Source organism: Schistocerca piceifrons, chromosome 4 (assembly GCF_021461385.2).
Source record: "Schistocerca piceifrons isolate TAMUIC-IGC-003096 chromosome 4, iqSchPice1.1, whole genome shotgun sequence".
Taxonomy (NCBI): domain Eukaryota; kingdom Metazoa; phylum Arthropoda; class Insecta; order Orthoptera; family Acrididae; genus Schistocerca; species Schistocerca piceifrons.
Window position 1 is genome coordinate 739,890,325 of NC_060141.1, and position 24,912 is coordinate 739,915,236.

Below are 24,912 nucleotides of genomic sequence, written 5' to 3' on the forward strand. Positions count from 1 at the left end.
TTTACCCCTGCCACCTTCAGAATTTGAAAGAGAATATTCCAGTCAATATTGTCAAAAGCTTTCTCTAAGTTTACAAATGCTAGAGACGTAGGTTTACCTTTCCTTAATCTAGCTTCTAAGATAAGTCGTATGGTCAGTATTGCCTCACGTGTTCCAATATTTTTACGGAATCCAAACTGATCTTCCCCTAGTTCGGCTACTACTAGTTTTTCCATTCATCTGTAAAGAATTCATGTTAGTATTTTCCAGCCATGGCTTATTAAACTGATAGTTCGGTAATTTTCACATCTGTCAACAACTGCTTTCTTTGGGATTGGAATTATTTCGCTTGTCTCATACATCTTGGTCACTAGATGGTAGAGTTTTGTTAGGCCTGGCTCTCCCAAGGCTGTCAGTAGTTCTAATGGAATGTTGTCTACTCCCGGGGCCTTGTTTCGACTTAGGTCTTTTAGTGTTTTATCAAACTCTTCACGCAGGATCATATCTCCTTATTTCATTTTCATCTACATTCTCTTCCATTTCTACTATATTTTCCTCAAGAACATAGCCCTTGTATAGACCCTCTATATACTCCTTCCACCTTTCTGCTTTCCCTGCTTTGCTTAGAACTGGGTTTCCATCTGAGCTCTTGATATTCATTCAAGTGGTTCTCTTTTCTCCAAAGGTCTCTTTAATTTTCCTGTAGGCAGTATCTATTCTACCCCTAGTGATATGCGCCTCTACATCCTTACATTTGTTCTCTAGCCATCCCTGCTTAGCACGATATGGCTCTAAAACGGAAGAGGGAGTGGATATGCACTCTTCAGCCACATAATTGCACTTCCACCTGAAATGTCTGTTTATACAGTGTAGATATTGGCCGTAAAGGAAGCCGTTTGTTAAGGAATACAAATTTTTAACCTCATATTGACGCTTATGTGCTTCGAAAACATTCTGCTTAAATCATAAAATTCAAAATTCGTTAAGCGTATTTTGGTAGGTTTAAGACCATCACAATGTCAACGGATGACAGGTAATTCCATTTGCTGCAGATAAAAGGACATGATGGAATTTTCCTTAACGAAATAGTCTACCTAATAGGAAAGAATAGCGCTAATGGAGAACTGTGGCGTCTACCACCAATATTTCATATTGATTTCAAATCTACGATGAAGGAAATTGCTTACCATGACTGGAACTGCGAAGAATAGCATGCATTTCAGAAACTAAGGGCAGAAACCTAGAGGCCATATAACTGGACATCTTTCCTAGATCGCAGTTCGACAATATGAAGCCAAGTAAAGTCATATGAGGTCTATGATTCGTATGAGACTGGGTCACGAATGTTACCCTGCGCCGGCCGAAGTGGCCGTGCGGTTAAAGGCGCTGCAGCCTGGAACCGTAAGACCGCCACGGTCGCAGGTTCGAATCCTGCCTCGGGCATGGATGTTTGTGATGTCCTTAGGTTAGTTAGGTTTAACTAGTTCTAAGTTCTAGGGGACTAATGACCTCAGCAGTTGAGTCCCATAGTGCTCAGAGCCATTTTTTTTGTTACCCTGCACGTTTATACAATGCGTCCCAGGAGGAGTGGTCAGTGTTAAGGACATAACAGGAACAATCTTTCGATGCAAAGAAAACTAGTAAACGTAGACTGTAAAATTCATACGCTAAAAGCTGTTAGCACCTCTTTGTGTTCGCTACTGTGAAACAATCTTTGGTTTCCATGTTTTGGGTTTCTTGTAAGGCCCAAGGACCAAAAAAACAAAAAAAAACTTTCTAGTGAAAGTGAGCTCTAAAATGTTTGCCTCGAAAGTTCTGTGTACTTGTGCAGTGGGAGACATGTGTTTTGCAGCAGTGAAGGCGAACAAGTGCACATCGCTGTTAACGTATGCACTTCATAGCCCGTGTTTACAGGACATTTTTTTTTCTTATATTTATCCATACCACCTCCTCCTAAAATACTGAAAGCAAAGTACTTGCAGTATAAGAGATATGTTTCGTAGTATCGGAGATGAGGAAGTGCTCATAATTCTTAAGGTATGCATTTTAGAGCCCGTATTAACTAGACACGTTGGCTTCGAATGATGGTTCCTGCCATATTGCTAAATATTGAATCCTATAACTACTTTCTGAAAACTGTGACCAGGATGAAGCTGATGTGGACAACCTGAATCATAGGAAACTGATATGCACGAAGTAGAAGGAAGCACAGGAATTACTGTGCAGCCAACTGGTACAACGGTCTTTCCCCTACCTACATGCGTAACATCCTCAGTCAATGATTCGAATTAAGTAAGTTCAGTTTGATAGCGGAATGCTAGAAAGAAGCAGATCTGCAGCTTTAAGCCAAGTACTACAATTCTACGTGGTTCAGTCCTGTCGTTGGTCATTGGAATGATGAGTTGTATGTATGTGTAGTGTTGTGGTTTTCGCTCCGAATACTGGTTTGATGAAGCTCTCCATGCTGCTCTATACTGTGCAAACCTTTCCATCTCTGAACAACTACTATAACGTAAGTGCTACTGACCTGCTCATGTATTCATTGTAATATCAACCGGTTCCTTCTTTCAGTCATGTTGTTAGACAAATTTCTTTTCTCCCCAGTTCTGTCCAGTACCTCAATATTAGTTACGCGATCCATATATCTAATATTCAGCATTCTTCTGTGGGGCAACATATCAAAAGCTTCTGCTCTCTTCTAGTGTGAACTGTTTATCGTCCATGGCTACACTCCGTACACTCCATCATTAGTTATTTTTCTGCTCAAATGGCAAAACTCTCATCATCTACTGTAAGTGTGTCGCTTCCTAAAGTAATTCCCTCCGCATCACCTGATGTAAGGTGCTCTAAAGCTATCCATCCATGTTACTAGAGGAGGGAGAGAAAATCAAAACAAAATGTTTGGTTAAGGTACGTAAGGTCCACGACAGCTATTACTGATGCTTGGGACCATTTAAACAGAAGGTAGTTTGGCGTGATAATTATAGCAGTATCAATCAAAGGGCCTCAGTTCTTGAAAACAGTCCCCCTGCAGGCAGAGCCAGCTTGCCCGCCCTTGCTGAGGTCACAGGACCTGTTCGAATGCGGTGCCACTGGCCTGTATGCACGCAGTACATTGACTGTTGTGACCGTTCGAAGATTCCCGGCATGGCCGCAGTGGTTCCATCAGCGACAGCAATTCCAGCGATAAGGCCTTCTTCTTTTTCAATAACAGTACATGTTCACACTCAGCAGCAATAACAAAGGATTCCATAACATTACAAGTAGACTTCTAACATCATATGTCCCTTATCGAAATATTTTTGTTTTGATGTTAGCTCTTGTATTAATTTGAGCGTAGAGCATGTATATTGAAGACCCTCTGCGGATTGTGTCTGTGTGTTTTGGCTACTGTGTGGATTTTGGTAAGATTTCACTAATAGATCGATCCACGAGGAAGGTTTGTGAATACAATTTATAAATAATTCGTGAAATGCTGAGTTAGAGTTCCCCGCAATTGCCAAAACGCCGCCACTGCCATGTTGTGACGAATGGCGGAACTGCGTGGAAACACAGGAGATGGCCATCCGATTGCACCATCAGGCCGATACGAGTTACCACTACACCGGCAGGCTGGCACGAGCTGTCGCCAACTTCCTACACTACTGGCCATTAAAATTGCTACAGCAAGAAGAAATGCAGATGATAAACGGGTATTCATTAGACAAATATATTATACTAGAAATGACATGTGATTACATTTGCACGCAATTTGGGTGCATAGATCCTGAGAAATCAGTACCCAGAACAACCATCTCTTGCCTTAATAACGGCCTTGACACCCCTGGTCATTGAGTCAAACAGAGCTTGGATGGCGTGTACAGGTACAGCTGCCCATGCAGGTTTAACACGATACCACAGTTCATCAAGAGTAGTGACTGGCGTATTGTGACGAGCCAGTTGCTGGGCCACCATTGACCAGACGTTTTCAATTGGTGAGAGATCTGGAGAATGTGCTGGCCAGGGCAGCAGTCGAACATTTTCTGTGTCCAGAAAACCCCGTACAGGACCTGCAACATGCGGCCGTGCATTATCCTGCTGAAATGTAGGGTTTCTCAGCGATCGAATAGGTCGTAACACATCTGAAATGTAACGTCCACTGTTCAAAGTGCCGTCAAGGCGAACAAGAGGTGACCGAGACGTGTAACCAATGGCACCCCATACCATCGGCCCGGGTGATACACCCTACCAATGTGCGTTCACCGCGATGTCGCCAAACAAGGATGCGACCATCATGATGCTGTGAACAAAACCTGGATTCATCCGAAAAAGTAACGTTTTGCCATTCGAGCACCCAGGTTCGTCGTTGAGTACACCATCGCAGGCGTTCCTGTCTGTGATGCAGCGTCAAGGGTAACCGCAGCCGTGGTCTCCGAGCTGATAGTCCATGCTGCTGCAAACGTCTTCGAACTGTTCGTGCAGATGGTTGTTGTCTTGCAAACGTCCCCGTTTGTTGACTCAGGTATCTAGACGTGGCTGCACGATCCGTTACAGCCATGCGGATAAGATGCCTGTCATCTCGACTGCTAGTGATACGAGGCCGTTGAGATCCAGCACGGCGTTCCATATTACCCTCATGAACCCATCGATTCCATATTCTGGTGACAGGCAATGGATCTCGGCGAACGCGAGCGGCAATGTCGCGATACAATAAACCGCAATCTAGATAGGCTACAATCTGAAAGTCGGAAATGTGATGGTACGCATATTTCCTCCTTAGACGAGGCATCACAACAACGTTTCACCAGGCAACGCCGGTCAACTGCTGTTCGTGTATGAGAAATCGTTTGGAAACTTACCCCATGTCAGCACGTCTTAGGCGTCGCCACCGGCGCCAACCTTGTGTGAATTCTCTGAAAAGCTAATCATTTGCATATCACAGCATCTTCTTCATGTCGGTTAAATTTTGCGTCTGTATCACGTCATGTTCGTGGTGCAGCAATTTTCATGGCCAGTAACGTAAATGAACTGTGAAGCAGGACGTATCATGTATCAAGCTGGAGTTAATATATAGAGTTAACATGTAAGAAATGTGAAGGGAAATGTGGGATAGGTTACACAGAAAACGTAGCTCTTGTCGTACTGAATGTGCAGTCGGGCATCTGGTAAGTGGGTGTAGATCGCGCCGAACTCTACAGGGGGCGGGCAGCCTGGGTGAGGCAGCTGCTCTCCTTGCCATGCGACATCACTCCAAACTGCAACTGAGTATCGAATCGATAACATTCTACCCCCTGAGAACTTTCCTAGAGTTGCCTGCTTAAACCGTTTGCTGTCATGACCATTGTAACAGACTTCCTTCAATTGACTTTGGTTTCTCGAAGTAATCATGTGTCTATATACAAGGTACGTCTGAAAAGTTCGGTGTATGGTTTCAGAAAATAACGAAAACAACGTTTGCAAACAAAATACCTTTGCTGGCCTTCAAAGAAATCACCATTAGCTACAAGCTACGTCTGACATCGATTGTAAGGTTGTTGGTTCAAAATGGTTCAAATGGCTCTGAGCACTATGGGACTTAACATCTATGGTCATCAGTCCCCTAGAACTACTTAAACCTAACTAACCTAACGACGGCAGATAACACCCAGTCATCACGAGGCAGAGAAAATCCCTGACCCCGCCGGGAATCGAACCCGGGAACCCGGGCGCAGGAAGCGAGAACGTTACCGCACTACCACGAGCTGCGGACGGAGAAGGCTGTTGGGAACTGTCAGCAAAAATATCTTGTTGAATTATTTAAGCACCGTGGTCAACCGTTGTTGTATATCAGCTTCATTACAGGAGATGAGGTCTGGTGCTACCAACACGATGCGAAAGCCAAGCGGCCGTCAATACCATGGTGAGCATCGTTTCCTCGCCTGTCAAAACATGTCGGCTCTTACTAAATCCAAGATTGATGTTGATCGCCTTTTTCGAAAGCGAGGACTTGATCCATCATGAATTTTTACCCGAGAGAAACGGGAGACATGTTGAACACCTTGCCACTGACTCGCCCGGTCACCGTATCGTACTGGTAGCACCAGGTCTAATCTCCTGCAGAGATGCGGATATCCGACAACGTGTGACCACGGTGCTTCTAGTCATTCCACAAGACGCCTTAACTGGCTGTTCCCAACAGCTTTACAATCGATGCTTGACGTAACTTGTAGCTAATGATGATAACCTTGAAGGACAGTAAAGGTGTTTCGTTTGTATAACTTGTTCCATTATTTCCTGAGAGCATTCACCGATCTTTGCTGATGCACCTTGTACTTCCTACTGACCCGCAGTAACTCTGCACAGGGAACCCTGCTGGATGAGTACCCTGGCGGTTCAAATGGCTCTGAGCACTATGGGACTTAACACCTGAGGTCATCAGTCCCCTAGAACTACTTAAACCTAACTAACCTAAGGACATCACATACATCCATGCCCGAGGCAGGATTCGAACCTGCGACCGTAGCAGTCACGCGGTTCCAGACTGAAGTGCCTAGAACCATTCCGCCACCGCGGCCGGCTAGTACCCTAGTGTAACGATAATTTTGTTTATGGGCCTCTGGGTAGAGCTGTGATCAAAAATTCAGAGAGCAACACTTTTTCATAAATTAAAAGCTTTATCGTCATTTGGCTTTGATTTCCTAAACGAATCATCTACATCGCTTTGGTTTCCCGAGGATTTGTGAATTTTGCTTCTCTAACTTCGGGAGCGATGACCAACCGAAATTTGGTTGTGTCCGTAGCTCGAGAAGTCACAGCGGACGCCTTTTTCCTAACAAGACGAACGAATCTGCATTTGTGTCGGAGAGATCTGTACATTCGGTCGTCTCGTGAGCTCAAAAGCATCCCCGGTAGCTTCTCGAGCTGTGGACACAACCAAAATGGCCGTGCAGAGAATTTCGGCTAGTCGTCGCACCCGAAGTTAGAGAAGCCATACTCCACAAATCCTCGGGAAACCAGAGCGATGTAAGTCATGATTCCTTCAGGTAATCAAAGCCAAGTGACGGTAAACCTTTTAAGTTACACGAAAGTGACTATACTCAGTCACGTAGGGTTGTTCTCTCCAGTTTTGATCACAATTCTAAACAGAGGCATATAAAGAAAATTACCGTTATGCCAGGCTACTCATCCAGCCGGGATACCTGTGGCGAGCTGGTGCGCGTCAGTAGGTTCAAACGGTGCATATGGCTCTGAGCACTATGGGATTTAACTTCTGAGGTCATCAGTCCCCTAGAACTTAGAACTACTTTAACCTGACTAACCTAAGGACATCATACGCATCCATGCCAGAGGCAGGATTCGAACCTGCATTCGTAGCGGTCGTGCGGTTCCAGACTGTAGTGCCTAGAACCGCTCGGCCGTCCCGGCCGGCGAGTCAGTAGGAAATATCAACATACGTGTGCAACGTAATCATGACTGTAATTAAATCTCTTCAGTATTCAGTACTAAGCACAGTGTTGAGCTTATTATTTCAACTCAAAGTTTCATAACGAGCACTCGCATTGCCTGCAGGGAGAACTGTGACCGTTGAGAGTAACATTGTGCAGCAGCCGCTAGTTGCATACAACTTTCCTTTACGTGTTTCACTTGCCAGACGCAAGCGTCTAAAGAAACTGAGTAGCCGACGGCCACACGTTAAATTCATCTGGCTGTGTAAAGTCAGGCGAGTGTAAAATGTATTTCTAAAGTAAAGTTGTAAGCGACTCTGTGCAGCTCGATAGTTTTATGTTAACTCTGCAGCCTGGCACTGTGCTCATCGCTCGTAGCCACCGGCTGACGTCACGTTTTTCCTCGCCTGTGCAGGAGCAGACTCCGGCGACGCACGGCCCGGCGCAGCTGGTGCTGAAGGCGCTGACCAACGGCGAGATCGGCGCCGTGGACTCATGATGGGACGCGCCTCCGCTCTCCGGCCAGCGCCTGGGTCCTCCAGCGTAGGCGGCCCGGAAGTCGCTGGAACGACCTGCCTGGAGGCCGCTGGAAGCAAGGGGCGGGACGGCCTCTGCCCCGCCTGCCTCACCCCGCCACCCACACGCCCCTCTTCACGTTAACACGAGTCGTAACCGAGAGCAGTACTCGTTCTCCCCCAAAGCCCCGTTACTTTTCCACGCCGAATCTTCCGAAGGAACTCATAACCTTTACAAGCAATTCGAGAAGTTTCGGGCGTGATTCTTTCTTCCACCCGAACGCTCCTGTTGCGCTGTCCGAGTGTATTTTGCTACGTTTCTTCTTGCTTGTGCGGAGATGGGACTTACGAAAAATGTCCCTAGTCAATAATGTGTCCGGAACGTTCGAGAGGTGCATTTATCTTGTTTTGGATTCGTCAAAGTAGAAAAGTGTTCTGACAGAGAGACACTGTGTGTTAAATTTTCCATTTTTCTGTTTCAAAAACAACGTGGTACTGAAATATTCTAGTGTTATGTAATCTCAAAGAATATGACTTTAAAAAAGAAAAAAAAATCATAACCTGTCTCGTATGTATTTGTTGCACAGTCAGCGGAAGTAAGTGTACACCATGTCCTTCGTGACTGGATACCAATGCTTCGTACATCATTAATACAGCATGTGTATCAAACATGGTGGTGTGTCAGAATCAGACATCTATGACTTTACTGAAACTTAGTGACCACCCGCTTATCCAGTCGGCTGCCAGAGATTTCGATTAACAAAAAGAGAGTTAGGATTTTAATAAACCAGTCCAAGAACAAAATCGAGGTGTAAGTATTATGATAAGTGATGAGTGTTTTTTGCGGTAATATATGGAAACACTTGAGGTTTGAAAGTCCCTACATTGTTTACACGTTAACGGTTTTACTTCCGTCTGAATTACAGATCGAATGATGTACGTTCGTGTGATCAGAAAGATGTGGACAATCTAAAATGGAATTCTGGTAAAACGTGCGACAACGTTTAACAGTACACTGAGTAAACTGCTTTTAAATGTTGAAATAGCTGCTGTCTAAAATACAAAACTCCCCTCAGAACAATGGTGTTGAAACAGGAGACTCAATAGAAGTTGACAGGGGGCGAGTGTAGCCGCTTTGACTTGGGGCTTCATTAACTTGCTTGGAAAGAAATGGAAAGAATACCTCAGGATAGGACACAAGTTCTTTAGGCAGACAGCAACGTCGTGTTTGCTTCTATCATGAAAGGATGAATTTGTTCACAGAGTCTGACGTCACATTATTGTGTGACTAGTTCAAGCACATGCTTCATTTAAATATTGTGTTAAAAGTGTCTAACATGTGGGTAGAAAGGAGAACTTAGCTAGAATTACTAGATGAGTGAATCCAGCAAGGTTGAAAGCACCACAAACTGAGATTATGTACTAAGAAATCACAGATATGAAATATCTAACGGTATTTTTTTGTGCTTTGGTGAGGGACATGTGTTTTCGATTGGTTACTCTAGAAAACCGAAGAAGAGAACATGTGCTAAGTATATGATACTGAGAACATTGCAGTTTATACTCATACTGTAAGAGAATGACTCACAGTAAAAAAAAAAAAAAAGAGTGGTAGTTTCATATCAACTGTAAAACTGGTCTAATATTTTTATGGTCAGATGTAACTTGTTCAATTCGGTAAGGGTGACCGTAAAGGCGATTCTGTTTCCAGATTCTTTAGTCAGTGAATTATACATAACAAAAACCCAGTAAAATCTGAACACAATGTATTTGTGAGTTGCTGAAATGGAAAACTTTTACAAATTGATGGAAGTCACGTTCTGAAAACGTTTTCGCTGAGTAACAAGGTACATATGTTTGCGACGCTATTTTAGGACGAAAGAAATAATCCTGCACAGCTATTTTCAGTCTTTACATGCCCTTCCGTTGTCTGGAACCACAACAAAACAAGGCAAGCGCCTTGCTTCTTTTAAATCTTCCTAAATCATTCGACTCTAAATCGGACCCCATGCAATCACGGCAAGAAAATGTTATTTTTCTAGAGAAATATGGGACCTATGTAAAAATTTCATAACTTGTTGAACGTTATTTTACTTATCGTTTAAGCTGAACATCAAAGACATGATGCCACACAGACGGGTCGAAGCCATATCAGAAAATGATGCAGAGATTATTGTAGAAAATTATAGTTTAAGATCGTTGTAAATAAATTTTGTGAGAATTTTCCCAGTTCGTATATTCATTAAGTTAGGAACTATGAAGAATTTTATCGCTACGTCTTACGTTGTGGTTAAATGAGACATTTTAATTATGAGCAACAAGAAAAACTCCAGATCTGTGAAAGTACGTGGTTTTAAGTGAACAAACGTAGAAAACAGTATTTTACTTTCCGAAAGAAGAAAGAAAATTTACGAATCTGATTCGCTTCGTGTAGTGTTCCCATGTGTGTTTCTATTTCTATGTAGCTGCATTTGTAATAGAGAGCTGATGTATAAAAATAAAGCATTTCGTTTAGAAACTTGTACTGACTTTTTATGCACCTTACTGCACCACAGTTACATGGTTACACAGAATAGATATACAATTACTACAGATATGTCATTACACACGAAATGTACGATCCACTGCAGTTACTTATGTTCATTTGTAATTTTAGCAACCTTCAATCGTATTTTGGTCAGTGTGCCTACCTGAGAAGTGGTCGGTTTGGGCAGTAAAGGGACCAAACTTGACAAGTGGTCTATTAACGAACTGATTTGAAAACGAATCCACTCACACATGGAAAAAATTGTGTATTATATAATAAAAATAGTGTTTAGAAAAACTTATCCTATAAAGAGTAAATATTCCATGCAAGAACCCTCTTGCATCTCATGAAAGGTAAGGTCGCTAAGGGGATAAACTACAGTGAAGCAGACACACTGATAACTTTACAGCTTGTAGACCGGTAGCTACACTACGTTACTAGTACCAGCCGACGTAGGGCAAGATCAGTCTTGGTTCCGGAGAAAAATAGCGACACGCGAGGCAATAATGTCACCATGACTTTTCTTAGAACAGATAATGAAGGAAGGCCAACTTACATTTTTAGCTCTTATTGAGTTACAGACACTTTGAAATTCTGAAAGTAATGAAATGAAATGTCGTGTGACGAGGGCCTCCCGTCGGGTAGACTGCTCGCCTGGTGCAAGTCTTTCGATCTGACGCCACTTCGGCGACTTGCGTGTCGATGGGGATGAAATGATGATGATTAGGACAATACAACACCCAGTCCCTGAGCGGAGAAAATCTCCGACCCAGCCGGGAATCGAACCCGGGCCCTTTGGAGTGACAGTCTGTCGCGCTGACCACTCAGCTACCGGGGGCGGACATTCTGAAAGTGATGTGTGTAAAATACAGGCAGCGAAAGGTTTTGTACAACTTTTACAGAAACCAGGATCGAAGGACATGAAGAGAGTAAGATAGGGTTGTACTCTAGTCCCGATCTTGTTCAATTTCTAGACTGCGCTAGTGCTAACGAAAACTGAGGTGGAAGTGGGACAACACATTAAAGCTCTGAGAGAAAACTAAAAAGTTTAGGTTTGCCGATCACATCAGTAATTCCGTCGGAGACGGTGAGGGATTGGATAGGATGGATATTGTCTTGTTAGCTGAAAGTCAACAGAAGTAGAACAAGTATGTCAGACAGAAATCGGAATAAAGCATGAGATACTGACGAAAGTAGATCAATGAAAACCTTGAATAAGTTTTGCTGTTTCAGGAGCAGAACAACTGCTGATGGCCGTAGCTGAGACGGAGTAAAAGTAGGATGCGTAACAAGTACAGTGTCTCACGCAAACACAAATTTGTTACTGCAAAATATGAATTTAACTGTTATAAATCCTTGTTTGACGGTGTATTTGTGGGATATAGCCTTAAACATAAGTGTGGATAATAATCATCACAGACAAGAAGGGAACTGTAACGTTCGAAATGTGTTGCTGAAGAAGAATGCTGAAGATTAACGGGTATATCGACCAACTGTTATCGATTAAATCGAATCGCGTAGGTAAGTGTTTCCCACTTTGACAAAACGAAGAGTCGGTTTATATGGCACATCCTCAGGCTTCAATAAATTATTATTTTGGTAGTGGAAGGAACTATGTGTGTGCGTGCGTGCACGTGCGCATGTTTGTGTGTGTGTGTGTGTGTGTGTGTGTGTGTGTGTGTGTGTGTTTTGGGGGCGGAGGGGGAGAGACTAACAATGTAGTGTCTGTAACAACACCACCATCGGTTGTAAATGCGTGGGGGGGGGGGTTAGAAACGGGCTGAAAAGCTGTTGCAGGGCAAGCTATGCTGAGAAATAACTGTTAAGTAAAAAATTCGGAACATTGCGCCGAGTTAATTTGCATTGAAGTTAGCCAATTAGGCAGTTGCGCCCGGAAATTCAAGCTGCCCGCCATATACAGTTAGTGTTTGATCTTCTCATAGTGTACGATAGCGCACAAGACTGCTCAGTCTTCGTTCGGGTTCGACCCTTACTACCGCCCCTTTTCCAATTTTTGTTTCGCTCTCTTGTACGGTTTTAGGTAACTAAACGAAGAACAAATTTGGCGACACTGTCTCTGGCGGACCGCTTGATACAAGGACTGTTGAAATAATTACGGAACACTCGTAATTTCGCACCAGTGGTATGTTGCGATTGGCATCCTTGCGCACGCCTGTGCTTAGTGTGCATGTGCCAGAAGTTTCATTGTTGTATGCCGGTTAATTATTGTTCAGTGCTGCACCGAGCAGAGCGTTGTGTCGCACAGTTTGCGAATGTAGATATAGGAGAGTTAGGGGAGCAACGCGTCTGCATTAAATTTTGTGTGAAACTCAAGAAAACCGGCCGTACTCCGTGTTAAGAATGGGTCACACGGTTTAAAAATGGCGCACAACTACCTGATTGGCCAGCTCCAATACTAATAAACCGGAAACGTCGCTACATATCGTTTTTTTTTCTTAACAATTATTTCTCAGAAGAATGCACCCTGTGAGACCCTTCACTTTTCAAAATTTCTCAGCAATAATTTTGTATGATTAAAGGAGCACATAGGCTTCGAAACTGATCACATACAATAATGTCACACCAGTAACTATAGCTGAAGGACAAGTTATTAGTTCTCTACGATAAGGAGCTCAAATTGCACATAGTCCACTAAAATGAAAGAAAGACGAACGAGTCAGTCACTTCGTCTCGTGAGACAGTAACTGCGGAAGCATTCGTCGTCCACCTTCAGTGAGCTCGATTTATCAGGATACCAGGTAGCTTCGATTATCGATCATACAGTTTTCCAGTCAGTGTTGACTCTTTCTTCTGACGTGTTACATTCTTACTATTCTTATGTGCGCATCAAGAACTAACATTCATTAAGGAACAACATTAGTAAACTGTCACCAAACGCCAGTTAGAAGTTGCCTATCTGGTAGCTTCTAGGGAGAAAAACTGATTAAACTAATTTATATATTTACTGATCGAAATTAACGGTTTAAAATGCAGTCACAATTTAATAATTAATAGGCCTAATCTTATGTTAAAGGTTTAACACAATGAGTCTAGTATTTAAGTTAGAAGCTGTGTATACGTTTTGAGGCAGCGTGTCTCACTCACGTAACGATCGCTTGGCGACTTAATGACAACCTCTACAAATAATTTCAAACATTTTGGAAACTTTTTCTCAGTGAAGGCCCTATGAAATAAAAAGTCTGTCGCTTACTTTATGTTCACTGTTCGTGCCATAATACTTTAGTACGAGGCATAATGTTTTAATTTATTATTTCTTTCCTACTAACTCTACTCTCAATACACTGTGCAACCAGTTTCAGCATATAGCACTGAATGTACCTGCAAAATTATGTGATTTGGGACACATATCTACATTAAATCTACATCCATACTGACGGTGTGTGGCGGAGGGTACCTTGAGTACCTCTATCAGTTATCCCATCTATTCCAGTCTCGTATTGTTCGTGGAAGGAAAGATTGTTTGTTTGCCTCTGTGTGGGCTCTAATCTCTCTTATTTATTCTCATGGTCTCTTCGCCAGGTATAACTAGGAGGGAGCAATATAATGCTTGACTCCGCGGGTGGAAGTATGTTCTCGAAACTTCAACAAAATCCCGTACCGAGCTACTGAGCGTCTCTCTTGCAGAGTCTTCCACTGGAGTTCATCTGTCATCTCCGTAACGCTTTCGCGATTACTAAATGATCCTGTAACGAAGCCCGCTGCTCTCCGTTGGATCTTCTCTATCTCTTCTATCAATCCTAACTGATACGGTTCCCACACCAGTGAGCAGTATTCAAGCAGTGGGTGAACAAGTGTACTGTAACCTACTTCCAATGAATCTCAGTCTGTCATCTGCTTTACCGACGATTAATTTTATATGGTCATTCCATTTTAAATCACTCCTAATCCCTACTCCCAGATAATTTATGGAATTAACTGCTTCCAGTTACTGACCGGCTATATTATATCTAAATGATAAAAGATCTTTATTTCTATGTATTCGCAGCACATTACACTTGTCTACATTGAGAATCAATTCCCATTCCCTGCACCATGCGTCAATTCGTTGCAGATCCTCCTGCATTTGAGTACAATTTTCCACTGTTACAACCTCTCGATATACCACAGTATCATCCGCATAAAGCCTCAATGAGCTTCCGATGTTATCCAGAAGGTCATTTATGTATTTTGTGAATAGCAACGGTCCTACGAGACTCACCTGCGACACACCTGAAATCACTTTTACTTCGGAAGACTTCTCTGCCTTGAGAATGACATGCTGCGTTCTGTCACCTAGGAACTCTTCAATCTACTCACACAATTGGTCTGATAGTCCATATTCTCTTACTTTGTCCATTAAACGACTGTGGGGAACTATATAAAACGCCTTGCGGAAGTCAAGAAACACGGCATCTACCTGGGAACACGTGTCTATGGCCCTCTGAGTCTCGTGGACGAATAGCGCGATCTGGGATTCACACGATCCTATTTTTCGAAACCCATGCTGATTCCTACAGAGAAGATTTCTAGTCTTCAGAAAAGTCATTATACTCGAACATAATGCGTGTACCAAAATTCTACAACTGATCGACGTTAGAGATATAGGTCTATAGTTCTGCACATCAGTTCGACGTCCCTTCTTGGAAACGGGGATGACCTGTGGTCTTTTCCAATCTTTTGGAACGCTATGCTCTTCTAGAGACCTACGGTACACCACTGCAAGAAGGGGGGCAAGTTCCTTTGCGTACTCTGTGTAAAATCGAACTGGTATCCCATCAGGTCCAGCAGACTTTCCTCTTTTGAGCGATTTAAATAGTTTTTTCTATCGCTCTGTCGTCTATTTCGATATCTACCATTTTGTCAGCTGTGCAACAATCTAGAGAAAGGACTGCAGTGCAGTCATAAACATTGAGATGCACGAAGAAGTAGCTTTTGTTAGAACGGAGTGCCAGTTACCAAGCCCGCACTCTTACTGGCAGCTCCTGTGTTACAACGACGAAACGATACCTCCGCCAACCGCCGTCTCTAACTCGTCAGCACTCCACTGCCGTGCTGAGAACCTAGTATCAGTTCCTGGCAGGGCCAGTTATTTTTTTTTTCTTGGAAGGACCGAAACGCTGTATACTCAGCCAGCAGGTTGGTAGCTGAAGAGCTACCAGGTAGACAAGTAGCGGCTCCGGACTAGGAAGCTCTCAACGGCACTGGAATACCGCATCCGAATCTAAACCTGTCAGAGAGTACATCAGCCAGTCATTCCTCTTCCTGATCCACTCGCCAACGGAGCGAGGGAACATGACTGTCTGTGTGCTTCCATTCCAGCCATGACGTGTTATCCTGTCTACACGGTCGTTACGCGAGGTGTGTGTTGGTGGCAGCAGAATCGTCATGCAGCAGAATCGTCATGCTGGTCGCCGGTTCTCTAAACCTCGTCAACTGTGTCTCGCGAAAAGGGCGTTTACCTCCGACCAGTGGTTCCCATTTGTTCTCTCCGAGCATTTTCGTAACACTCGAGTGCTGATCAGACCTACCGCTAACAAATATAGTACGACGCCTCTGAATTGCTTCCATGTCTTCCGTTAATCCGATCTTGTGGCGATCCCAAACAGCCGAAGAGTATTCAGTAATGGGTCACACAAGTGCTGTGTCAACGGTCTCCTTTACAGACGTCCCACAATTGCTAGAAGTCTCCCAATTATGTGCTCGTTTCCATGTGATGAAGCGGTTCAGGCAAGAGTTTTGAGCAGATCTGTACGAAAAATTTATTTCATTTTTTGCGAGGCCTACCTTTTCTGAACAGGAGCGCTATTCTTCTTGATCAACTGTCTTTCACAGTGGCTAAAATTAATCTTACTTGCTTTCGTAATATTGATCCCATGTGCTTGCTTGTAGTGTTAGAAGAAGGAGAGATTTCAATGCACTAACGTAAGTCTAGGTGCCGTGAAGCGTTCATGTTATTCTCCGATTATCGTAGACTGAAACTGTTGAGTGACTTTTTATGAAATTTTGGAGCCCAATACTCTGTCCTGACTGTTGTGCTGGAAAATTACGCCTTACTAGGGAGAGGGAAAAAATCATTTTTTATGACCAAATCCGGTGTTATTTTTTGCCCAATTGGATGTTATTCTTCGCCAAATTCTGTTATTGTTTGCCAAATTCGGTGATGTTTACTGCCAAATTAAGTACTAGTTCGGTGCCTTTTGGCAGTTTCAGTGTTATTTTTTGCCATTTAGATGACCTTTTTCCTTTAACAATTTATTTTTTGCTGATTTCGGTGTTATTTTTCCCATTGTGAGTGTTACTTCTTTGCCAAATTCGGCTTTGTGTTTTTTTACCAAATTCGACTTATCTCTCTGCCAAATTCGGTGTCATTTTTTGACAAATCGGTGCTATTTTTTGTCGGTTTCGGAGTTACAATTTTTCCATACTCATTGTTTCTTTTGTCAAATTAGGTGTATTTTTCCAAATTTGGCTTTTTCTTGCCAATGTCGCTATGATCGTTTTGTCAATTTCGGTGCTATTTTGATGTCACATCGTAGTGTACGCGGGAAGTAAACTGTCATTTTAAGATCAAACACGAACATGAATCTTGAGGAAAAAAGAAGGCAAAAATAGTTTAACATTCAATAAATGTCAGTTACGGATATTGGTAAGTTGTCATCAGGTTTACAATATTTTTATAAGGTAAAATGACAAACGACGCGATATTTCGTAAAAATCGCCGATTTCGCTTTACTTCTTTAAAAACGGCAAGTTGCGCATTATTTTTCGCTTCCCCTACGCATAACATTTTTCTGTGATTTTTACCGGCCACGGTTGACCACCATAATGGAGGATTACCACGTTCTGCGCTTGCCTTCGAACGGCACTCCACCAAATAATTTTGAATTTTCTAGAGTTTACTGGCATTTTTTCACTAACATCTTTCTCAAATTATGAAAAGTGAAAGAAACCGGAAACGTTTCTCAGTCAACGGAATACTCTATGACATTACGCGGCTGTGGAGCGTGGAGGAAGAGCGGTCGAATGAAATCGCCAGTTTTCTCATAGCAAACGTCCGCTGTCTCTCCAGATGTAGTGTTACGCACACGGTATCATTACACGATGTAATTACATAGTTTCCTGAGGAACTATTTTATGGTCGCACATTCTACACTCTCAAATTTGTGAGACTTTTCTGATCAGATCGACAACCAATGCGTGGCCCATGCGACAAGGTTGACTGGTTACACCTCTTACAGTTGTTATTTAAGTCATTTGGCCCCCCGAGAAAAGCTTCAAATTGTCCATTGGAAATGATATGCAGACGGAAGTCTGCTGTTAATCTCCATGCAAGCAGGGAAAATAAGTCTCTGAATAATAATTAAGATAACTAGAGGCAAACAAGAAAACATATTCCTCTCTAAGGGAGCAAAACAGTTTATTTCTGCTGTAGAGGACTTAAATACGTCAATTCATTTGACCGTATCATTGTGCAGATTGCTCTGAGCTTCAGACATTAGCTCATAGTTGACTCCAAGATGTGCTCAAGCCTAGGTTGTCATAACACTTATCTTCGAAACATCCACGCTGAGAAAACCTTCTCTCCCCAGTCCCCTGAACTATGATTGCCAACTAAATATATAGTGTTTTAGTACTGATTTTACAAGATTTCCAATTTACAACTTTTCCTACAATAATCTAAGCTTCAATCCTTTAAAACAAACGCCGTCCCCATCACTGCTTTAATTTTTGTCTTCCAGCCTAAAAATTGGGCATACTTGTTCGTTTTTGTCCCTCATCTGTTCGTTGCATCCCTGTGCCAAGCGTTGCCTTCTAGGCTTATATCTCAAAACTTGTATTGCCCCACTAATATTACGAAAAGATTCCGTTGGTCAGTTGGGAAACCTTCTGATACTAAGGAATGCTCATTGGAGCACACAATGACTGATAAATATTCTCTAAACGCCAACGGCGCAAGACTTCTTGGAAATCAAAGGGCGCTTGTAAAGTTGTGCATTACTTACAATCACCTGTTGCGGTAAGCAAGTGTCGTTTCTCATCTCTCTGACAGGAAAATCGTGCTTATTTTGCGGCTGTCTCCTGTGTTGCCGTTATTGTTCCTTTCAGATTACGCTGATACAATAGCTCCCTACTTAGCAATCATATACAACCGCTCGCTCACCGATAGATCTGTACCTGCAGACTGGAAAATTGCGCAGGTCGCAACAGTGTTTAAGAAGGGTAGTAGGAGTAATCCATCGAACTACAGACCTATATCATTGACGTCGGTTTGCAGTAGGGTTTTGGGGCATATACTGTATTCAAACATTATGAATCACCTCGAACGGAACGATCTATTGATACGTAATCAGCATGGTTTTAGAAAACATCGTTCTTGTGCAACGCAGCTAGCTCTTTATTCGCACGAAGTAATGGCCGCTATCGACAGGGGATCTCAAGTTGATTCCGTATTTCTAGATTTCCGGAAAGCTTTTGACACCGTTCCTCACAAGTGACTTCTAATCAAGCTGCGGGCCCATGGGGTATCGTCTCAGTTGTGCGACTGGATTCGTGATTTCCTGTCAGGAAGGTCGCAGTTCGTAGTAATAGACGACAAATCATCGAGTAAAACTGAAGTGATATCAGGTGTTCCCCAGGGAAGCGTCCTGGGACCTCTGCTGTTCCTGATCTATATAAATGACCTGGGTGACAATCTGAGCAGTTCTCTGAGGTTGTTCGCAGATGATGCTGTAATTTACCGTCTAGTAAGGTCATCCGAAGACCAGTATCAGTTGCAAAGCGATTTAGAAAAGATTGCTGTGTGGTGTGGCAGGTGGCAGTTGACGCTAAATAACGAAAAGTGTGAGGTGATCCACATGAGTTCCAAAAGAAATCCGTTGGAATTCGATTACTCGATAAATCGTACAATTCTTAAGGCTGTCAATTTAACTAAGTACCTGGGTGTTAAAATTACGAACAACTTCAGTTGGAAAGACCACATAGATAATATTGTGGGGAAGGCGAGCCAAAGGTTGGGTTTCATTGGCAGGACACTTAGAAGATGCAACAAGTACACTAAAGAGAGAGCTTACACTACACTCGTTTGTCCTCTTTTAGAATACTGCTGCGCGGTGTGGGATCCTTACCAGGTGGGATTGACGCAGGACATCGAAAGTGTGCAAAAAAGGGCAGCTCGTTTTGTATTATCACGTGATAGGGGAGAGAGTGTGGCAGATATGATACGCGAGTTGGGATGGAAGTCATTAAAGCAAAGACGTTTTCCGTCGCGGCGAGATCTATTTACGAAATTTCAGTCACCAACTTCCTCTTCCGAATGCGAAAATATTTTGTTGAGCCCAACCTACATAGGTAGGAATGATCATCAAAATAAAATGAGAGGAATCAGAGCTCGAACAGAAAGGTTTAGATGTTCGTTTTTCCCGCGCGCTTTTAGGGAGTGGAATGGTAGGGAGATAGTATGATTGTGGTTCGATGAACCGTCTGCCAAGCACTTAAATGTGAATTGCAGAGTAATCATGTAGATGTAGATGTAATGTCTGTAACACCACTCTTCACATTGAAGTCTGAACTGCATAAATAGGATTGGCCGTTTCCTGGAGACTATGAGATGAGACGTTACGTGGTGAATAGCTGATACCCGTATATTGCTGTGCACTCAAGTAGACAGGTAAACAATATCCATAATTCGCAGATGCTCAGTAACACGACAATTAGTAAGCTGCAGAAAGAAGTTAAATACCCTTTTATTCCAACAATAAAGAATACAAGCTACCGGCCACAAACAAGGGGACTGTACGGACTATCATAACCCTCAAAATACGAGGGACTTTTTATACACTACCGGCCATTAAAGTTGCTACATCACGAAGATGAAGTGCTACAGACGCCGTGCTGGATCCCAGCGCCCTCGTATCAGTAGCAGTCGAGATGACAGACATCTTATCCGCATGGCTGTAACGGATGGTGCTGCCACGTCTCGATCCCTGAGTCAACAGATGGGGACGTTTGCAAGGCAACAACGATCTGCACGAACAATTCGACGACGTTTGCAGCAGGACGGACTATCAGCTCGAAGACCATGGCTGCGTTTACCCTTGACGCTGCATCACAGACAGGAGCGCCTGCGATGGTGTACTCAACGAGAAACCTGGGTTCTGTTTACAGCATCATGATGGTCGCATCCGTGTTTGGCGTCATCGCGGTGAACGCACGTTGGAAGCGTGTACTCGTCGTCGCCATACTGGCGTATCACCCGCGTGATGGCATGGGGTGCCATTGGTTACACGTCTCGGTCACCTCTTGTTCGCATAGACGGCACTTTGAACAGTGGACGTTACATTTCAGATGTGTTACGACCCGTGGCTCTACCCTTCATTCGATCCCTGCGAAACCCTACATTTCAGCAGGATAATGCATGACCACATGTTGCAGGTCCTGTACGGGCCTCTGTGGATACAGAAAATGTTCGACTGCTGCCCTGGCCAGCACATTCTCCAGATCTCTCACCAACTGAAAACGTCTGGTCAATGGTGACCGAACAACTGGCTCGTCACAATACGCCAGTCACTACTCTTGATGAACTGTGGTATCGTGTTGAAGCTGCATGAGTAGCTGTACCTGTACACGCCATCCAAGCTCTGTTTGACTCAATGACCCGGTGTATCAAGGCCGTTATTACGGCCAGAGGTGTTTGTTCTGGGTACTGATTTCTCAGGATCTATGCACACAAATTGCGTGAAAATGTTATCGCATGTCAGTTCTAGTATAATATATTTGTCCCATGAATACCCGTTTATCATCTGCATTTCTTCTTGGTGTAGCAATTTTAATGGCCAGTAGTGTAATTAAAGTAACAATTTCTTTCTCTGCAAATTTCGGTAGAAAAAATGCGGAATTTGTTGTGGGACATCGTGGAGTATTGCCGCTTCAGCACATATGGTTTCATCAAGCTCCAATCGGTGGTGGCGCTTTACGTAGCTCTGTATCTGAGGTGCATTCGAAGCAGAGGGTGCCATTGAGTTACTTTTGACGGAACGAGGCCATCGCAGATATTCATAGGTGCTTGCAGAATATCTACGGAGACCTGGCAGTGAACAAAAGCACGGTGAGTAGTTGTGCGAGATGTCTGCCATCGCAAGATCTGTCCGATTCCCACGCGTGCTGGCAAGCCGCACACAGATGTGCTGCCCTCAGGAAACTGAAGAAACGACAGTAGCGTTTTCGTTGCCACAATAACGGAAAGGAACTTCTCTTTTTCCACGATAACGCAAGGCACCACACAAATCTGCACACCCGAGAGTGGCTTACAAAACTTTCACCCTACAGCCCGGGTCTCACACCATTCGACATCCATTTATTTGGCTCAACGAAGGATGCTCTTCACGGGAAACGGTACGTGGATGGTGGGAGATAACGGATGCAGCAAGACGTTGGTCCCGACGCTGACCAGTAGGGTGGTACGATGCGGGCATACAGGCCCCTCCAGTAACGTGGCGTAAGGTCGTCGCATTGAACGGATACTGTGTTCGAATATAGTGTTTTGTAGCTAAAAGAGTGGGGAATAATGTGGTGTATTGGAATACTGAATAAAACCAAACTGCTTTCAGAACAAAAATATGTTGTGTTACTTACAGAACACCACCTATTAATACGTCTGACGTTGCATCGAGGCGGTAGAGGACTGCTAACAAAAATTGTAAAAACAAAAATTTCCACAGGATAGGATTTAGTGATACGGATGAGTGCCCCTTATGGGCAATAGTTGAATCCTTTCTTCACCGTTTCACTTACTGTGTTCATTTATGCGCCTGGAGATGGGTTGTGAATAGACTTGCGCTGCTCAGCCGAGCAGTCTCAGGCGCTGCAGTCAGAGACTGTGCGGCTGGTCCCGATGGAGGTTCGAGTCCTCCCTCGGGCATGGGTGTGTGTGTTTGTCCTTAGGATAATTTAGGTTAAGTAGTGTGTAAGCTTAGGGACTATTGACCTTAGCAGTTAAGTCCTATAAAATTTCACACACATTTGAACATATATTTTTTTTTTTTTTTTGCCCTGCTCACGAGGAGCACTGGCACCAAGGACGCGACGGATGTCCTAGTTCGGCCTGCATCCAACTCGTTTCCTGTCACAAAAAGAACGATGTAATGTGGTTACTCAGTTATATTGTGAACAGCAGAGGGCATGATAATTTTATCAACTTCATTACTTACATAGAAATGGTTTGTTGGAAAACAGTAAGGTCTGTAACACAACACACGTACTTGGGAAAATCATAGTAATAATTTTTGACAAATCCAATGGAGGAGTGGAGCAAGACAAGGAAGAGAACAATACACTTAAGAAGAAACAACTGAAAAAATATGAGTTTCACTGCTCAAGAACGTTTTACTTCCAGTTACATTTCTCTTATTTAAGTTATCTTTGATATGCTTCTTATTTCGAATCTTCATGTACATAATTACCATTTGATAATAAAGTCGTTTGTTAAAAATAATAAAAAATCAAGAGATGCTTTGGAGTTTATTTATCTAATGACATCTCAAATATGTGTCAGGCAATAACTGATTAACTTTGGTACTGTTTATCAGTGCCGTGTATGTGAATTCCTAAACACACATATGAAGCGTGTTCATAACACATTGTACAGGCAATGAGCACCCAGACCCACAACTACATTGTATACAGTTGCATGCAATGATTTAAAATGATGATACTGAACGTGTGTCGCCGCAGTCGTTTAGTGCTAGAACACTGGAATGCGATCGCGAAGTCGCTGGTTCAGTCCTCTGGAGGTATGGGGCAATCTCTTTATCCAAATCCTGGAGGTACAGTCCCAGGTCCTTTCCATCGGCTTTCCTGCCACCCTATCCCCCTCTGCCCCCCCCCCTCTCCTACCGCTCTTGGTGCTGTGGCTAATGAAACACGGCATGCCGATTGCAGAGAGGCCAGAACCCTGTTCACGGGTTTATCACTACAGATGGTACATTAACTTACAATGAAAATACGGGCTGAACGTTATTAAAACCGACAAACTGCTGTAACGGATTCTTGATTGGAAAAAAAGGTCCTATGAACATGTGCCCCGGAACTCATTGCTACAGTGGATGGCGCTGACGAATGACGATTCCTCTGACCACGTACCCTGAGTTTGCTGTGTGTTGCACGCTGTCTGATTCACACAGCGTACTGTAAACAGCATACTGGTCCGGTATGCGTGTCGGGAACAAGCCGAGATGGAATTTGTGTACAGCCAAGCAGATGGATACGGTCCAGAGGCAGCATGGCTGTACCGATACAAGGACCCACGCAGTCACCAACCACATCACACAGCATTTTAAATCCTTTTTGGGTGTTTTTGTGATTATGGGTCCTTTCAGACACACTAACTTGCAGAGAGGACTCAGACTGTATGTGCAAGAGATTTGGGTTCTACAGGATATTGAGACAAACACTAGTACAAGCTCCATGAAGTGACCCGCCAGATGGTGTAAGCCAAAATATGATTATGTATATCCTTCATGACAACTACCACTACCCTTATCACCTGCAACAAGTGCAAGAGTTATCAGTAGCGAATATCCTGTATGGGATTTTGTCGATGGTTTTTGCACCAGACCATCACAATTATGGGATTTCTGTCAACCGCCCTTTCACTGACGATGCAACCTCGACCAGAACTGTCAATCATCAGTCTGCATAATCTTCATCCGTAGGCTACAGGCAATCGTCGGGAAATGGTTAAGGCATCTCATTACCATCGGTTCAAAAACGTTCAAATTTGTGTGAATTCCTAAGGGACAAAACTGCTGATGTCATCGGTCCCTGCACACTACTTAGACTAACTTAAACTAACTTAAGCTAAGAACAACACACACACCCGTGCCCGAGAAAAGACTCGAACCTCCGGCGGGATGGACTTCGTAGTCAATGACATGGCGCTTCTAACCGAGTGGCCACTCCACGCGTCACCATCAGTTCAGCATCATTGTGTGGCTAGGGATTCTTGGCGACAATATTCTTTGACCGGTTATAATTCCACAACGCTTAGATGGAGGGCTGGCCGTTAGTGGCCGAGCGGTTCTAGGCGCTTCGGTCTGCAACCACGCGACCGCTACGGGCGCAGGTTCGAATCCTGCCTCGGGCATGGATGTGTGTGATGTCCTTAGGTTAGTTAGGTGAAAGTAGTTCTAAGTTCTAGGGGACTGATGACCTCAGCTGTTAAGTCCCATAGTGCTCAGAGCCATTTTTTTTTGATGGAGGAACGTTCCTGGACTTCCAGCAGAATACCCAGCTTGGGCTAGTTGAGAATTTGTCTTTGGGAATACGACAGGTTGTGTCGTTTCTGCATGATTGAACACCACCCCACTTCAGCATTACAGTTCGCCGACACCTCAACAACATCTTCACCGGGTGTTGGAGAGGACACGTGGCTGTAAGTCGGCCTGCTAGATCATTGGACTTGGACCTTCTGGATTCTTTACTTCTGGGGTCA

The 24,912-nt window shown here is 43.6% G+C and overlaps 1 protein-coding gene across 1 annotated transcript in view; it reads left to right on the forward strand.

Annotated features, from left to right (window-relative positions):
- LOC124794848 (RNA-binding protein Raly-like) overlaps positions 1-10,391 on the forward strand; it is a 1,009,671-nt gene extending 999,280 nt beyond the window's left edge. Inside the window, exon 10 of the mRNA XM_047258513.1 lies at positions 7,798-10,391. Coding sequence (XP_047114469.1) covers positions 7,798-7,881 — 84 coding nt within the window. The 3' untranslated portion in view covers positions 7,882-10,391. The remainder of the gene's footprint in view (positions 1-7,797) is intronic.
- The last annotated feature ends 14,521 nt before the right edge of the window (positions 10,392-24,912 follow it).